The sequence below is a fragment of the Drosophila gunungcola genome, unplaced genomic scaffold (assembly GCF_025200985.1).
Source record: "Drosophila gunungcola strain Sukarami unplaced genomic scaffold, Dgunungcola_SK_2 000001F, whole genome shotgun sequence".
Taxonomy (NCBI): domain Eukaryota; kingdom Metazoa; phylum Arthropoda; class Insecta; order Diptera; family Drosophilidae; genus Drosophila; species Drosophila gunungcola.
Window position 1 is genome coordinate 18,887,208 of NW_026453197.1, and position 16,706 is coordinate 18,903,913.

The 16,706-nt window shown below is 36.5% G+C and overlaps 2 protein-coding genes across 10 annotated transcripts in view; one reads left to right on the top strand and one right to left on the bottom strand.

The window, feature by feature from the left end:
* Positions 1-16,706, bottom strand: part of LOC128262817 (leucine-rich repeat and fibronectin type-III domain-containing protein 2) — a 60,380-nt gene that overhangs the window by 19,098 nt on the left and 24,576 nt on the right. The gene's annotated exons all lie outside the window — the stretch shown is intronic.
* LOC128262819 (uncharacterized) lies at positions 6,117-9,347 on the top strand. The gene is made up of 2 exons (XM_052997358.1): positions 6,117-6,511; positions 6,898-9,347. Exons 1-2 carry the CDS (start codon positions 6,331-6,333, stop codon positions 8,676-8,678), a joined length of 1,962 nt encoding a protein of 653 aa, XP_052853318.1. The 5' UTR covers positions 6,117-6,330; the 3' UTR covers positions 8,679-9,347.

A 16,706-nucleotide genomic window follows, 5' to 3' on the forward strand; every position in this document is an offset into this window, starting at 1 on the left:
ACGCGTCTTAAGCGGCTTATTACAAATTTTCAGTTGCTGTATTGTTGTATGCATAAGTAAGGAGATGAGTTTAAATTATGAATGCTCGTAGGCAGATTCCGACTCAAGTGGTTCACCTGCCCTTGAGTTATACCCATTCCCTCTTAGATTATTGGCACTTGAGCTCTTCTGCAAAGTGATGGTAAATAATTGTAATTGAAGATGGCAATTGTTTGCCAGCAATTAGCCCCCTTCTATTGGATATATGTACAAAATGATGCATGCTTGAATAAGGAATTTTTGTGGAGGCTGCTGATTGACGCCTTCATCGCTTTTTGTTTTCGTACATTTTTTGTGGCTACGATGAAATCATCTCTTTATATGGCTATATGTTAAACAGGGTTTGGCCATTTGCACAAAAATGTATTAGTTACTAATATTTTGAAAGCAATATCCGCTTGAGTAAGTGACCTTAACTAATATGCTAATTGTGGATGGACTAATCGTTTTATTTTTTATAAAATCATTTGTTGGTTATTTGCCTATCTGGGGGACTATCAAATAAGTAATACACATTAATCAAGAAATTATAAGTCATTCAGAACATATGATCGGTACATAGCAGTAACTTTTTAAATTTATGTTTAATATAATTTTTGTGGTATTTTTTTAGGTTTCTGTATTTATGTTTTGTTAATTTGGATCTTATTATACATTGTTTAAATGAAGAAAATTTAATTGGAGAAACTATATGTTCAATAACAAGCAGTTACATTTCAAATTTATGATCATAATTAATTTTGTGTTTTCTTATCTTGCCATACATTATTTAATAGATAGATTTATTAATAGATTTTTATTTTTATGGTGGCTAACCTATTTTTGTAACATCACATCTTATTATACATTTAATTTAATATGTTTTTATAAACATTATTTAAATGTCAATTTTTTTAGCTTTTAAATATATTATCCCCAAATTTAAGTGTGATTTAGATTTTCCGCTCAATAATGTTTCTGTGCAAAACAAAGTTAATTTGATTTGACTGCCGGGAAAATATTACTTTTCTTAACCGTTTTTCCAGTTGCTCAAGTGAAAACCAGAAAATCTGCCAAAATGGGATTATTGATATGAGTCTTGTAAACCTTGTTCGCTTGTTTGTTTGTTTGTTTCGGTTGTTTTTTTTTTTTTTTGCCCTGCCCACCCCTGAAGCAAATATTTGCAATTCGGAGGGGAATTGTTCGCTCGACTTAAAGCTTTAAAAAGTTTGTAATATCGCTGCAGACGAAGTTAGGGCTGCGCAGATCAACTCATCTGTCAGTGGGTTGCCGAGAAAATGGTACGGGAAAGATGGCTGGTGGTGGCTGGTGGCTAAAGTCTGAAGACTGAGGGCTCAGGGCTCAGGGGCAGACATTTATTAACATGGCTTGGGTGTGGCACAAGACGGGCAGAAGAGGGCAGATGCTGCCAGAAAGGTGTTAAGTGGCAGATTCAGACGACGAGGGGCGAAATGATGATGAAGCGAATCTCACATATCAGCATAAATAAATTTAAGTGTCGAGCGCGGAGGCACAAAGAAATCTCCGTAAATTTCGCTACCATCCGACCGATGTGGCATAAATATAAATTACCCGCGAAGACGGGCATTCCGTTTTTTTTCTGTTTTTTAATGATAAAAAATATGGTAAATGTGTGCCAGCGGAACAGACAAAATATTTATGGAAAATATTCGACGCGTGTCCGTTGATTTTTCTGTGCGCATCAACGCGCGGCTTTTTTCATTTTTATTGGCTAATTAAATTGGCAAGCAAAAGGCAGAAGTTAAAGCTGAATTTGTTTGGCCCTAAAATTCAATGGAAAATGTGGTGGTGGCTGGTCAACGAAATTGGAACTTTAATTGGAAGAGCTAAGGGCAACCACCGGAGTAGACGTATAAGACTGGGTTATACAAAAACACACATACGCACTGTTGGCCGTGAAAACATTTGGTCCCACAAACATTTGCGTCAAATTTAATGCGGTCGTTTTTTTTTTGGCTACTTAGTTAACATGCTTTGCTCTTAAATAGCTTTGTGTGAGTAATATAAATTACAAAACAAAATCGATTCATTTTAGAAGCCTTTAATTAACAAAATTGGTATAAAATTAATTCCAAAAATACACATTTTCCTAATAAATAAAAGAAATTTAACATTATGTTATAAAGTCAATATATGTCCATCCATTCATCAAAGCCTATAATAGTTGAATGTCCCACTTCCATAATAATTCGTTCCATCACTGACCCATTTTCAGTTTTGCCATTTAAGTTTTTGCGTAACGACGAACGCACCTTACTGCGAATTTACCAGAGGCACTTGGCCATCTCTAATAGGAAATGCATTTGGCGATGTTCAAGTAAATTACGTCAGCGGCTTGCCGCACAAACAGTGTTCGAGGGAATGAGAAGGGGCACAGACAATGTGGAATAAGTGCCAGCATGGCATACTACACAGAGAGAAAAAACTTGATCAAACATTATTATTATTGGTTTTAAAGTTATAAGAGTCATATACTTAAAACTTGGCTTGTGATACTTCGACAAAAACATTGCTATTTATATCATATCAAAATTATTGTTTCTATACAATGAACAAGCCAAATAATCAATATTATTAATAATATCGGTAAAAATTATAACCTTTCAGTTATCACAAAAATATATCGATTTCAGAATGCATCTGTCATCTCTATTTGTAATCATTAGCTTTAAGTTCTATATGCTAAAAACATGAGTTATATCATTAGGAAAAATAATCAAATTGGTAATGCATTTTTCTGTTTCTAATAATTCCTAGTATGTTTTTCTCAGTGTACTGTCTCCCCGGCATTCTGTGCGTTTCACTGTGTGTTTTTGCTCCAAATATGGGAGCAGAGACAAAATGGAATTGCCGTTGTTGTTGCGATTGAATCCGAATCCGATCCGTTGAAAGAGTTGAGTTGAGTTGAGTTGGCTGGGAACGCGCTTCCATACGAATTGGGTCAACTGCCGCGTTTTTGGCTCAAAGAAGAAGAAAAAGAGAGGAAGCAGAATGGGGGGTGGGAAAAAGGGGGAGGGCCTGCCTAACGGTTAATGTTATTGCCGACTTTGCCATTTATCGCCGGCCATTGTTCGCCACAAGCTGAGATTTCCAGCCAACTTTGAGTTTGCGCTTGCTTTTGGCTACTTGCTGTGAACAGAAAGTCAAGCGTTTGACTTGACTTTGCGACCCATTGAAACGAAAGATGAAAAAGAAGAAATCACAAAGTCAGCTCAGAGGAATTAACTTCTTCATTGTGCGCTTGACCCAAGTGCCAAATGCAAATGCAAGCAAATCATCTCTAATTGTGCATCTCTTTGCCGAAGAAGTCATCGCTGCACAATAATTGACAAGATATGGTGTTCAATTTATTTATTGCACACAATGTTTGAATGGCCAAATTCTACTCAGCTGACAGAAGCAGAAAATCATAAACCCTAGGAAAATGCAATTGACAAATTAAATTAATTTGCTCAAGTGGAAGGGCAAACAATTGAGTGTGGTTCACAAAAAGACTGTCCATACATTTCTAGTTTAAATGAAGTGAAAGGAAAGCCAATATTTTCGTAGCTTGAATAAATATATAATTCGTTTTAAATATACCCAGAATTGAAAATTTAAAAAGGCAATAAGATTTAAAATCCCAATCTGTGATTTTCAATAATACTGTCCCTATAATTGACGTTTAAAAGAAAATAACTATTTTGGTAACTTAAATAAATATTTAAATCATTTTAAATATTTTTAAAACAAAAATTTTGAAATGAAATTAAAATTGAAGATTCTTATCAGAAAATATATATATAAATCTTTTTAAATATTTCTTTGATTACAACTTTAAAATAATATTAAAATTGTTAATTAGTTTAGCAACTCATTTAAAAAGGTATAAAGGAACTCTGCCAAACAATACAGGCTCAAAAACCGCATAATCAAGTTTTAATTATGCATAAATCGTTCGCACACACTTCCAGCTTTGGCTTTATCAGACACTTGCATAATTATATAAAGTTTCCCTATGACTTACTTTCCATTTGCCAAATCCTGTTTGATATTAAAAATACGCTCAAGACAAAGAAACATTTTGAGGCAAACTCAAACAGTGAGGGGAAACTTCAGCAGTTTCTGTTGAAAGTTGAAGAAATGAAAATGACAAGTAGAAGTTCCTGTTCGAGCTCTTTTTGTTTTAGCTGCCAGACATTGTCTTGTTGAGAAATTGCGCATATTTCCGTTTCCGTTTCCTGCAAAAATGCTTATGTGTGTGTGTCTGTCTGGACTTTTTTGCCAACTATTTTTATTTGCGACCTGAGCTGCAGTTTTGGCTGCCCTCCTGTCGCCTGAATAAATTAAAGATACTTGTATACATACTGCTATTTTAAACATACGATCCTGAGCATGGCATATAAATGAAACTTTACGAATTTCAATTTGTAATGAAATATTTGCAGTAACCACGAGCTATTCTCCCAAAAAATGTATTTATAACTTCTCAACTTTAAACCGGTTGTCGGACAGCATGAAGCTTATAATCTGATGAATGCAAAAACCTGACACTTTTTAATATTTTTCAATATTTGGCTCAGCATTTGATATTGATGAAATTAGCTTGCCATTGGTAAAAAATGTGTTATTTTTGATGGCCACACAAATGGGTAAATATATATACATATGTGTGTTGATGGGGCGTTTTTCAATGGGGTGTGTACAGCTTTCAGGCAGTTCAATCAACATAGTTGACATTTGATGTAAAAACCTTTGAAACGCATCTCGCAGATAACCAGTGATTTCGATTTTTTTAAGATACCCTACTGGCAAAACGGGTGCATTGAATAAATATTAAATTAATAAGACTTATCTTAAAATATATATATATAGGTTTTTATGCGAAAAAAAAATGAATTGTTCCGTCGGTTGCATGAAAAGTATATTTATTTTTACATTTATTAAAGAGTATTCCTTATTGGCGTCTCTTTTCCAGTTTTTTCTTCTTACTTTCTTCTTTATTTGTTTGTAGACTTTACTATCCGTGTGAATTTTTACCAATATGTGGCATTCTGTTGACTGACTGCCGACTGATTGCGTATACGCGATGTGACAGTTGCGTATACGCCCTGTCTACCGCTAGCTACTGTTACTACACTCCCTCCCGAGGAATAGTTAAACTGGATGCTGGAATGTGTGGGCTGCCTGACTGAATCAAACCGTATGTGATTTTTAATTCCACAATTTTTGACATTTGCGTTTGCATTTAAATTAGATTTTACGAGGCCACAAACATTCGAGTACCTACCCATTTGAGGGCTGTCGATTGGATTGCGTTGCAGACATGACAAATGGGATATTCTGTAGTATTTTTGGCAGCTCTCGAAAAGCCAACCGAAATGTTCTGGTTTTGGGGCCATAAATCTGGCAGTTTTCTTACCACTAATTGAAACACTAATTTTGGTCAAATGTCTCAATCGAATTGGGAAGATATTGTCGTGGCTGACTGCTCAAGGCTAACCCACTTCTCGTCGATTCGTCTTAATTGCATCATCTTACCCCACGAAAAGCCAGTCATTTTGCATCTCAGTTGTTTCACAACAAAGAAGAAAAACAGAAAAATATAAAAACAAGCATAAAAGAAAAACAACAGCAAGCAGTTTCATAAAATTAAACTTAACCGTGTTGATGATGTTCATTAAATGAACGCAATCATAATAACTGCCAGGGCAACCAATATTAAACACAAAATGGTGTAAAAATTAATAAAGCCCTAATAGCTGTGAAGCATTTTTTCGCAGCCACGGAAACGGAGCTTGAGTAAAAGCACTTCGTATTTACCCACACCGACCTGAAAATGCATATTTTTAATCGTTTCTGCAGATTTAATGCGAGTTTGAGTAACCCAATTTAAGCGACCATAATTAATAACATTTTCTTTAATATTCAAGTGATTTTGGCTCACCTTAATGGCTTCCATAACATTTTATTTAATAAATTGAGGATGACAAAGAAAATTGAATTCCAGTTGTTTTAAAACAATTTTAAAAGTAGATTTTAGTGTCAATTATTTAAATAAGCAATAGAATGTCATATTTCCCAGTAAACTCCTAAGTCTAACACCCCAAAAAACCAAAGGCTCTGACTTTTCAATCAACTCTTTATATACTTTTTTATTCAATTTGACAACCTCGTTCGGTTCGGTTCACATTTTGTTTACTAACAATTTTTCGGTATTGGTCCACATTTGTCAGGTGAAACTGCCACTAAATTCGAGCACTTTTAAACAACTGACATCCTTTCAATAAAATGACGTTTACGTACAAGGAACTAATTGACGTGGCCATTGGTTCCCCGGAATCGGGACATGTCAACTTTTACGCTTTGCATGTGCTGCTCACGTGTTTTGCCCAGCGATTGGAGGTCCTAGGTGAGGTCGTCGAACAAGAGGACTACATGGTGGCCAATGTCCGCATGCAAAGCAGTTTATGTGAGTAGAAAGGAGAATTTGCATATTGCAAAGCTTCAGGGTTGCACTTTTTATAGTAATTTCCCAAGCATCGTTTGAAAATAATATGTCCAGATTACTTTTACTAGCTTGTGAAGAATTTATCATGTTAACACGACAAATTATTATACTTTTTATTAAATTCAAATCAATTAAAAGAATAATTAATTCAATATTAAATAATATAGCCCCTATACTTTGTAATTTCATTTCTATAATTATCTTAATATACAACTTTTCAAACCCAATAGCTTAATATTCATGTAACTTTAGTTTATTTTCTATGACCATTTGCTTTTTGGTTGTACATCTACATACATAATATTATTGATTTCTTATAACCAATTTTTTTTTATTTTTGTTTTAAGTGACTTTGGGAAACACCTCCAAGTTCCGCCTGTTTGCTGGTGCGGATGCTGAGGAAGGAGCAGCCGCTGAGCCGGCAAGTGAGGCTGTAGCCGAGGAGGCAGCTCCCCCTCCACCTCCGCCCGCAGAAGAGGCTACTGTTCCGGCGACTCCTGCGGCAGAGGAAACTGCGGCTCCCGAGGAAGCTGCGGCGCCAGAGGAACCAGCCCCCGAGGAACCTGCTCCCGTAGGAGCTGTCGCAGCCACGCCAGAAGTAGTACGCACCCATGAACCAACCCCAGCGCCAACACCTGCACCCGAGGAACCGGTGGCACCCCCAGCCGGGGCAGAAACCCCAAAGGTGCCTTCAGAGACGCCACCGGAGGCCAAGATCGAGGAGCTTGGTCCGCAGGCATCAAGGGTGTCCTCGCGATCCTCCACTCGCGACAAGGCACGACAAGATGGTTCGCTGACCAACAATCTCACGCGTCTCGAAAGGCGTTTGTCCAAAATGGAATTGCACAGGGAACAGGCCACCATAGAGATGCAACAGTTCGTAAGCAATCTGACTGGACAGCTAAAAATCACAATGGAGCAGGTGAACAATGTGACCCACATGCTGATCGATCGCAAACCGAATCCGCAGAGGATAAAAGTACTGCGTGACATAGCCAAACAATTGAGGGTGCTGATGGGAACCACAGGCGATGAGGTTTCAGTTAGTTGGTCCAGTGGCGAAATCGTTGAAGTCGAAGGAGAGGAGCTTTCCCTGGAGGAAGTGGTTGCCGAGGAGTCCTCTGCGCCCACCGAAGTGGAGAAACCCGAGGAGGAAGAGGAATTGGGCCTGGAACAGCAACTTTGTTATACCCCCGAAAAAATGCTTAACGAGTTACTGGATTTGAAGTCCCAATTTTGTGGTTTGACCAACAAAGTCAATGAATTGGCAGCAGCACTCATGAAGCAGGACTCCCAAAGACTCATGGACATGATGAAGGATCTGTCCGAAACAGTGCGCGAAATAAAGCTTTATATGGCCAGTAACAAGGAGGCAACTAGCAGTATGATGACACGTCTTAATGAGTGTGTAAATCAAATACAAGTGTTGAAAAAGTCTGCTGCCCACTTGGATGAGGTGAAGATTGACAAGACTGAGGTTGAACTTTTACTAGCCGAAAAGGTGGACTTCCAGCAGCTGGCCACCAAAGTGTCGCTGGAGCAACTCGAGGAATATAAGGCTAGATTGGAGCAGATGTTCTGCGAAGTGCGTCATATAGTGAGTTTGAACGAGAAGAATGTCCTGCAGATTATCGACAATCTGCGTATGACCTTGGGCATTGATGCCCTGGAGCTGAGTCTCAAGGACTTTAGGGAAATGATCGAGAGGAGAGTGCAAATGATAGCCGAGGCATTGCAAAGGTATATGGAGATGACCAATGACGATTGTGCCGCAGCTGCGGGCAGGGTCAAGGTCATGCAGGATTTGGCCTGTCTGGCCTGCGACACCACCTGTGTGATGCGAACAGTGGAACGATCCAAGGTGCCATCCCTGCCGAATGCCAAGGGTTCCGCTGGCCTGGGCCCCATTGTCACCTACGAACTGGGCCAGATCCGCAAGTCCGGCATTATGGGATACTATCGCAAGGACGAGTTCCCGCACTCGACAAGTGCCTGGACCAAAGGATCCTCTGGCGTTCCCATGGTGAAGTGCACTCCGCGGCATGCGGGCGGAAGTCACACCACCCACACCGCCGATGAACACATGCAGAAGGTCGTGCTCTCCAAGAAAAACACTGGATGGGTATAATTTCATATATCCTCAAACTGAAGACAGTATTTATCTCATTGTTACACATAATAACTTAACAAAATTTAAGACGATGGAGTGTTATGGAAACAAAAAAATGGATAATCAATGCAGAAAAATTAAACTGCTCTTAAACATTTTATATCCATAACTACACAATAACTATCTCATTGTTATACACGATAGCCTGACAAAATTAAAGATTAAGCTGTGTTAATAACGATAGAACGAATAGTCAATCCACAAACTACTACCATCTAATAACAAGAAACCTGCTTTTGACGGATAAAAATATATAACTGGGTGTTACAGTAGTTAAGAATTTCGTTAATGATATCAGCATGGTTTATATTTTTAATTAGTAAAACAATTCTAGAGTGAGTTTTAGCCAAATCGCAAAAGACTGGTTTGACTTTTTTGAAAACTATTTCTAAAGCTGATTTAAATCCACATTAATTAAAAATTACAAGTGGTCCTATCAATGACAGTTTACGAAACTCTTACACATTTAAAACATTAATCCCCTTCCCCTGTAAAAACAATTAATATGCACAATATGCAATATCCACATATCCCATATCCACATATTTTAATCTCAGAACACACAAGATACACTGCACTTTAATATTCATTCAAGAGAATTAAATAAAATATGTTGACTGTAAGCGATTTATGTTAATGGACCTTTTGGCCAAGAGCATTAATTTTCAAGTTTCGATGGCTGTGTGCGACACTTTGAAATTACCATTGATTGCACTTTTTTACTGTGAGATTTTAATTGACGTAGTTACCTACAGCTATAGCGTGTAGTGCAAATTCACGGAAATATATTTTAATATATTTATTTTCGTTTTGCGGCTCATTTAAATTTGGCATCGCGTTGCAGCACTCGAAGCGTGTATGTGGCAGCGATTGATAAACATTTTTTATTGTCCTCTGTTTGGGGTGTGAGCTTATTTCTGCTCCTGATTGTGGGTTTAAAACGAATGACTTGAATGTACTGTCAGGGCTCGTTTTAATAGGCTAACGATTAAATGCATAAATTTGCCATAAATTGAAACAAGCAAAAAGCTGCAAAACATGACAGGAATAAATATATAAATAAATTCCGAAGGCCATCAGCCGGAATATGGAAAAAAGGGAACCGTAAATATGGCACAAATGTCAGTTACCCTTGTTCATATGTTAACTACAATGGCGAACTTCCTTCGACATAAATATATAAATTATTCAGCATATTAGGGAGATGCCATTTACACATTGAACATGAATAATTGAATAGAGAATACTTAAACATCATTACTATGATTTAAACAAAAAACAATTTTAAATGCTGAATTTCAAGGTATATAAACACATTTGCAAACTTAATATATATATTATATTAACCATACAAATATGTACACAAAAAAGTCAGCATTTAATATTAATTTAAAAAGTAGTACACATTAGCATACGTGTTTAGAATTTTTTTGTTAAACTAAATAAACTGCAGCAAACAACTTTCATTGATGTTATGTAGTTACTAAAAAGGTAAAAACAAGTGCTCGGCATTAAAGCCACATAAGTGAACGCTCAAATTAATTAGAGCCGGCAATGTGAAAGAGAGACAACAGCAGCGAAAATGTAATGGAAACAGGTCAGTGCATAAATTGCAAGTAAAACGGGCGAAGCCGGAAGGCGAAAAAAGGCCAAATATAAACAGAAACGGACTAAGTTGGCAAAACGTCAGCAATAAAAGCTATTGAAATAACTAAGTGCAACAGAAACATTGCACAGAGAAAAAGAAATAATGTCTTTAAAAATATAAGTGTAAGCTATTAGTGTAGTGTGAGCTTATACAGCGACGGAAAGCATGATGCAAGGTCACAATGCGCTTTTATTTACTTTCAAAGCAAGTCTAACCCTTTGTAGAAAAAAAAATCATTGAAAATAGTTATGAAAATTATCATAAACTTTTCTTTGTGCATCGATGACAGGCGACTTAGGCAAAAGCGGCAATAACGTCAACTGCAACTCCATGAATTGTGCAATGGATACCGCAGATGGCCAGAAAAGGAAAAGAAGCAAACAGAGAGGAAAACAAAGACATCGGGCAAATAAATTAAAATGCAAATTTAAACGAAAACGAGTGTAAACAGTAAACACTTCAAATTGGGGTCTGAGTGCAAGGCTAAGACGGAAGTCTCTCGATCTCGACATCTCGTGGAAAGCAAGAGCAAAAGCCAAAAAGCAAATCGCGGAAATGACCCAAAAAAAAAACCAAGTAGAGACCCAGACACATGGGAAGAAGATGCGCCATTGTTGTCGCTCTTCGAAGGTCACCCTTGGAGTGGGCGGGAAATCGGGTGGTGTGCCGAGGAAAGTGTTGAGCTTGAGCCAAATTGTTGAGCCAATTTCCACGTCTCACTTACCCCATAACCAACTTCGATTGCGGCACTCTGTTATCTCTGCGCAAATATTCCCAAGGCTTTAAAACTTTGCAGACTCACCTAAAAAGAAAAGAATATATATGCCGTGATTAATATTAATAGTGGGTAATGGTAACTTTTTGATTTGCCATGGCGAAAAAAGGCGAAAAACTTTACTTGTGCATGGCAATTATTTATTGCATGTGCGGCTGAGAAACCCGCATTTCCATTCTGCGGTTTTTCGCCCTTTTCCCTCAAAATCAAAAAATAAAAAGGGAGGAACAAGTTTTGCGACAAAATTCCGGCATTTCTACACAAAGCTCGATAGAAAAGTTTTGTGTAGCTAAATGGTGATAAACAAATAAAAAAGTAAAAGACAAATAATTTGTGCAAAGTGTTTGTGGTCCACCAAAAGTAAAAAAAAAAGATGACAAAAATTTGTAATGAAAAAGTTTGCTGCAAAGTGGTCACGGAAGTATACAAAATATGTTTTAAGAGGGGATGTAAAAAGATATCATTAATGGATTATTGCGATATAACATTGAATTTTGATGAAACATAAGGCAAAATAAAAATAATTCAATTTGAAAATTATATCTTACTAAATTTTACTATTAGCCGTAATTTAACATATATTTTCATGAATATTACCTGGCTCAATATTTTTTTCTACAATGAAAATGATTGAGGTAAACATGTAAAAATTAGTTTTTTAATGCTAAAAACATTTAATGCTCAAAAAAAACAACCAAAAGTTAAATAAAAGCAAAGACCCAAGGATAAATCAAACCAATCTAATGAACAAAAATTCAATGTTGGATGGTAAAAAAATGTAATCAATATCGCAGCTCAGCAGGGCAGCTTACACAAGCAAACACAAACACTCACAAACTCACATATGCGAAATCGTTTCCATTTCAAAATAGCCAAATGATGTTTAAGTTGAAATTCAATTTGGAGGCGATAGAACGAGGAGAAAGGTTTTCCATCAGAATCAGCCGAGAATGGAAGTCAAAATGAATTATTGCTCTTGGGGCAAACTCATTTTGGCTTTTCTATGTGCGTGTGTATGCGAGTGTGTTAAATAAACATAAGAGGACCAAGAAAAAAAAAGAAAAAATAGCTGACATACAAGTCGTAGTTGAAAAGAAAGGCATTTTCGGCTTTATCTTGCCAGCTATTTTCAACTTTTTCTGGCCCAAAGTAAAATGACTTGGGGCTAAGACGAAATAGCCTTGAACTGCACAGTTTGACGCAGCTGAGCAACAAATAGGTTTCTCTTGTTTTGTTTTTTGTCCTATACATAAATATATATATTTATATAAATTCTTACCTAAACAAAGGATTGTCAGATGATTTATGATGAGTATGCTGATATAATCTTCAATTAAATGCAAAAGAATGAAACTTTCATATTATTAGTTTTAGGAAATGACCTCTTGTTTTATGTAACTTTGTAATTTACTTTTGGTTGCCTTACACTTCTACTCAGAGACACATTAAATCTTTATTTATTTTTGTACTTTCAACACAAAGATATACAAACGAGAGGAATCTTTGTGGCTGGTGCTTTGGCTGTTATGACTTGTTTGGGTATTTTTCTGTTCTAAGAGACATTTGCATAAACCGCAAAATCTGCTTGTTTTGAATTAGCATTTTTTGTTGTTGGTGCTGATGTTTTTTTATATTCTTTTTTTTTTTTGTTCAGGTCTTGCCAATAATATCTTGGGCCTCTGGCTCCTCATCTTTGGTATGTTATCTGGCCTTTGGGCGGTTTTTTAAAGAAAAAAAACGAGCAAACTTGAATTTTTGTTATTTTATATTTTTATGTGAAGTGATATATTCGTGGATTTAAATCTTTGTCTGCTGGGCATGTGCAGATAAAGAGGAAAGAAATTTTGGGGGAAGTCTTCCAGCTGGCAACTTGTGTATTTATCTTTATTAGCCATTCACTCATGCGTGACTCAAAAAAGAGCAAAAAGCACACACACACACAAAACTTTTGCCAGCATGCAAAAATTAGATAGGGGCGGGACACGCCCATACGGATAGACAGACAATGGGCAACTTAATAAGTTATCAATCAAATTTCGTCAATAGTTTCGGGTCAAAGCAATCAATTTGCGTGATAAAGTCAAATGCCTGGACAGGATTCGGTGAAGGATATCTTTCAACTTAACTGCCACGCCCCCTTTGGCCCGTGTTGCCCCTTTTCAACCTTCGCATGGCCATCAGTTTTTGGCATTGTTTGTCTGACAGTTGTAAAGTGATTTGCTACGTGAATTGGGCGATGCCATTGGGATCGAGGGAAATGGTTTATTTTGGTTGTAGAGATGGCGAACGAAGGTTACACCAGAATTGGAAAATATGATTTGTATACATTAAGAGATTTGTTTGTCGGTCCATGGACAGCCGAAGATGATTTATATTGATATAATGCATGTGACAGAAGATATATTATTTTCGTTGTGTGGCATTGTCCGAAATGGAATACGTGCATATATTTATGTTGTAGTTTGCTCTAATTAAGTCCTTTGAGGAATTATGCCTTATGAATATGGAAGTTGTTAAAATAATAAGCACAATCAACAAAATTAGTCACAATGAAGTAGGGAAATAATCACAAAGTGTCATTGCGCATTTACAAAATATTATATTTATTTTTATGCATTAAATTAGGTGTGCAATCATACCCTATGTTTCTGTAAAGACACACAAAACGTAAAATATAGAGAGCTATTTTCAAGACCCATTTAAAACTTGACTCAAATAATCTAGCCCATGTAAAAGTAAAAGTTTATGCAAATAAAACCTTTCCTGAATTAATCTAATAAATAACAGTAAAGTAAACAACCAGCAGCAATCATAAAAACCTAATGTTCTCCGACAATACAGTTCGAATTTCAAATCTCAGTCTATATATGGTTAAACCATGTCGATGGCTTTAGACATTAAGACCCAATGACTGTTTGATGTCCGATTTCCGTCATTTAACCAGTTTCTTGCCAAATTATGCATATCACAATCATAATCATCTGTCTATAAATAAACAGAGCATCAAACCGACCGGCTCCCAAAAACCCGCAGCAAAACATTACAATACAAATCAGGCATTGATAAATAATCATAACAGACTGTTTATGTTTACCAGCATTCGAATCGACATTCCGGCATTCGATTTCCTGTTTGTGCAACACAACCGACGAAGTTTTCTTTCCCAATCGGAACTCATCGAGTTCTAATAAAGAAAAATAGAGGGAGGAAAAACTTGCCAAGCAATCGCAGAAACTTTTAATGTCGAAGAGTTGAGCAAGTCGCAAACAAACAAAAAATATATGCTTATGGCAAAAACATCTACAATGAAGCGTAAAACGTACCCCAAACTGACAGAAAAAAAACACATATTTAATTAAGCCGCAAAAACCGATTTAAAAGTTGACCAGAGGGCCAAAGTATTCCGGTATGCGATGTTAATGCTTATAAATAAGATGGTTGTGATGCTGGTCATTTTCGATGACGAACCGAAATGATGTGGGTAGATCACAAGAAATAGGTAAATACAGTTCGTTTCGCAATTTTAAGGCTTATTCCCAAGTTTTGAAAAATTTCCACAATATTGAAAAACAATAATTGTACAACGTAATAAAGAATGTGGATAGCTCTTATTTCAATTCAAAAATAATAATTTTCCTAACAATACCAAATCTACGAATGGATCCTCTTGTTTATTAAAAAAATCTTTCCATTTGCAATAGCTAACATAAATAAAAGGGAAAAATTACAATTTTTTAATCGAAACAAAAATCGAAATAATCGGACATTGCTTAAATCTGTATGATTTGAAATTCCAGATTTTTAGTCAAGCAAGCTAAATTTATTTTAAAATTTGACAAAATATAACTAAACAGTTAACAAATCAATAAAGGGAAACAATTTAACCTTAACTTATTTTTTAAGCCAAAAACAAACAAGGTATAATGGCTTGTCGAAATAACCGGACCATGTGCAAAAGTTTATCAAATCATCTTGATTTTTAGGTTTTAAGCTTAAATTAAGTTAAAGTTTCGTTGCACACTGTACCAAAAATAGTTTCGAGGAAGTGCTTAATACGTGAGTTTCAAATATTTTATCGATTGGCTCAGCAGACGGTTCCAAGGTCAGCATCAAGCATGAAGCATCAATGACAACTAATCAATATAAAACTGTAGAGGAGGCATCAACGAAAATAGCAAATAAATTATGCTGTCCGTTGAGTGAAATCTCTTGAGAGGGTGAACTCAAACTGAAGCGACTCTCGTGTATCTTCAAGTGTCACTGGCATCGAAAAAGATGCATGGCAGATGGATATGGCATTTTGGGTTGGAGAAGGTGGCCTGCTGGGTCAAGTGTGACCAGCCAAGTGAGTTGTAAACAAATGCGCATACTTTACCGCTCAAGATGAGTAGCATTGTTAAAATGATGTTTCCCAATGGGTTATGTCCCTATTTCTGCTATTTTTGGGCTCCTTATTTTATATATATCCCTCCATCAGCCCAACTCTTTTATTTCATTTCGGTTGCCGTCCAGTCCCCAAGCAAATAAACTTAAGTGCATGTGCTCGTAAGCTTCAGTTCGACTTGAGTGCTTGTTAAATGTAAAGTATAGATGTACGTTGATATTTTAGAGTTTGGAATGTGTTCGGGTTCATTTGTTGGGGGAGTTGTTGGATGTTTCGGTCTGTCTAGCTGTTTCTAAATTGGTTCTGAAGTGCGTAAGTGTGTAAATCGATGTAAGTTGAAATTGAACGAAGTGAGCAAGGGAACAAATTGAGTGAAAGACAATGAAATTGAATTAATGATTGTGATTCATTTAATAAGCTTCGCTGTATTGTTACATTTGAGACTAATTACTAATTTTCTAATATTGATTTATCTTTCATTTCTTTAAGTTATTACTGCTACTGCATTTTGTATCTGCATGTCCAAAATCACTTTCTTCAACCAGCGCTACTCTCTCATCATTTGCCGCACTTATGTCTGATCATTAGTGCAAAGTATTTCTTTTATCTGGCGATCAAAGAAATTAACTAATTTGCTGGCATTTGTGCGGCGGAGCAATGTGAGATTGCCATTGCCATTGACATTGAAAGTCGTGCCAAATGTTAATTAAGTTCATCAGTAACGTAAAAATAATAACCCAATAAAAAAAGGCTCGCTCGCTCGCACAATGAAGACATCAAAAAGATTACAAAAATGTAACAGCGAACTAATAAAAAGAAGATGCGAAGGCAGTGAAAATAGCTGAAAAATACAAAGCGGAGCAATTGGACAGACTCGCACTTCACTTTTGCTCTTTTTTTTTCGCTACACTTTTGTTTTTACCATCGCCGCTGGAAGATGAAAGCAAAATTTCACTGAATAACAGTGAAATGAACTGGAGTGAACTGAAAATGAACTGCGCTGATCCAGCGATGAACTGTCGTGAACCGAAAATGAACCAAAGTAAGCCGCAATTACGCTGAATAACAGTATTTTCATGTTTATGGTGCCATTTTGCTTCAATTTTTGTTGTTGTTGCTGCTGTAATGACAGTGCAATTTATGATAATTTCTGGCCAAGGCCGGCGTGCAATAAACATA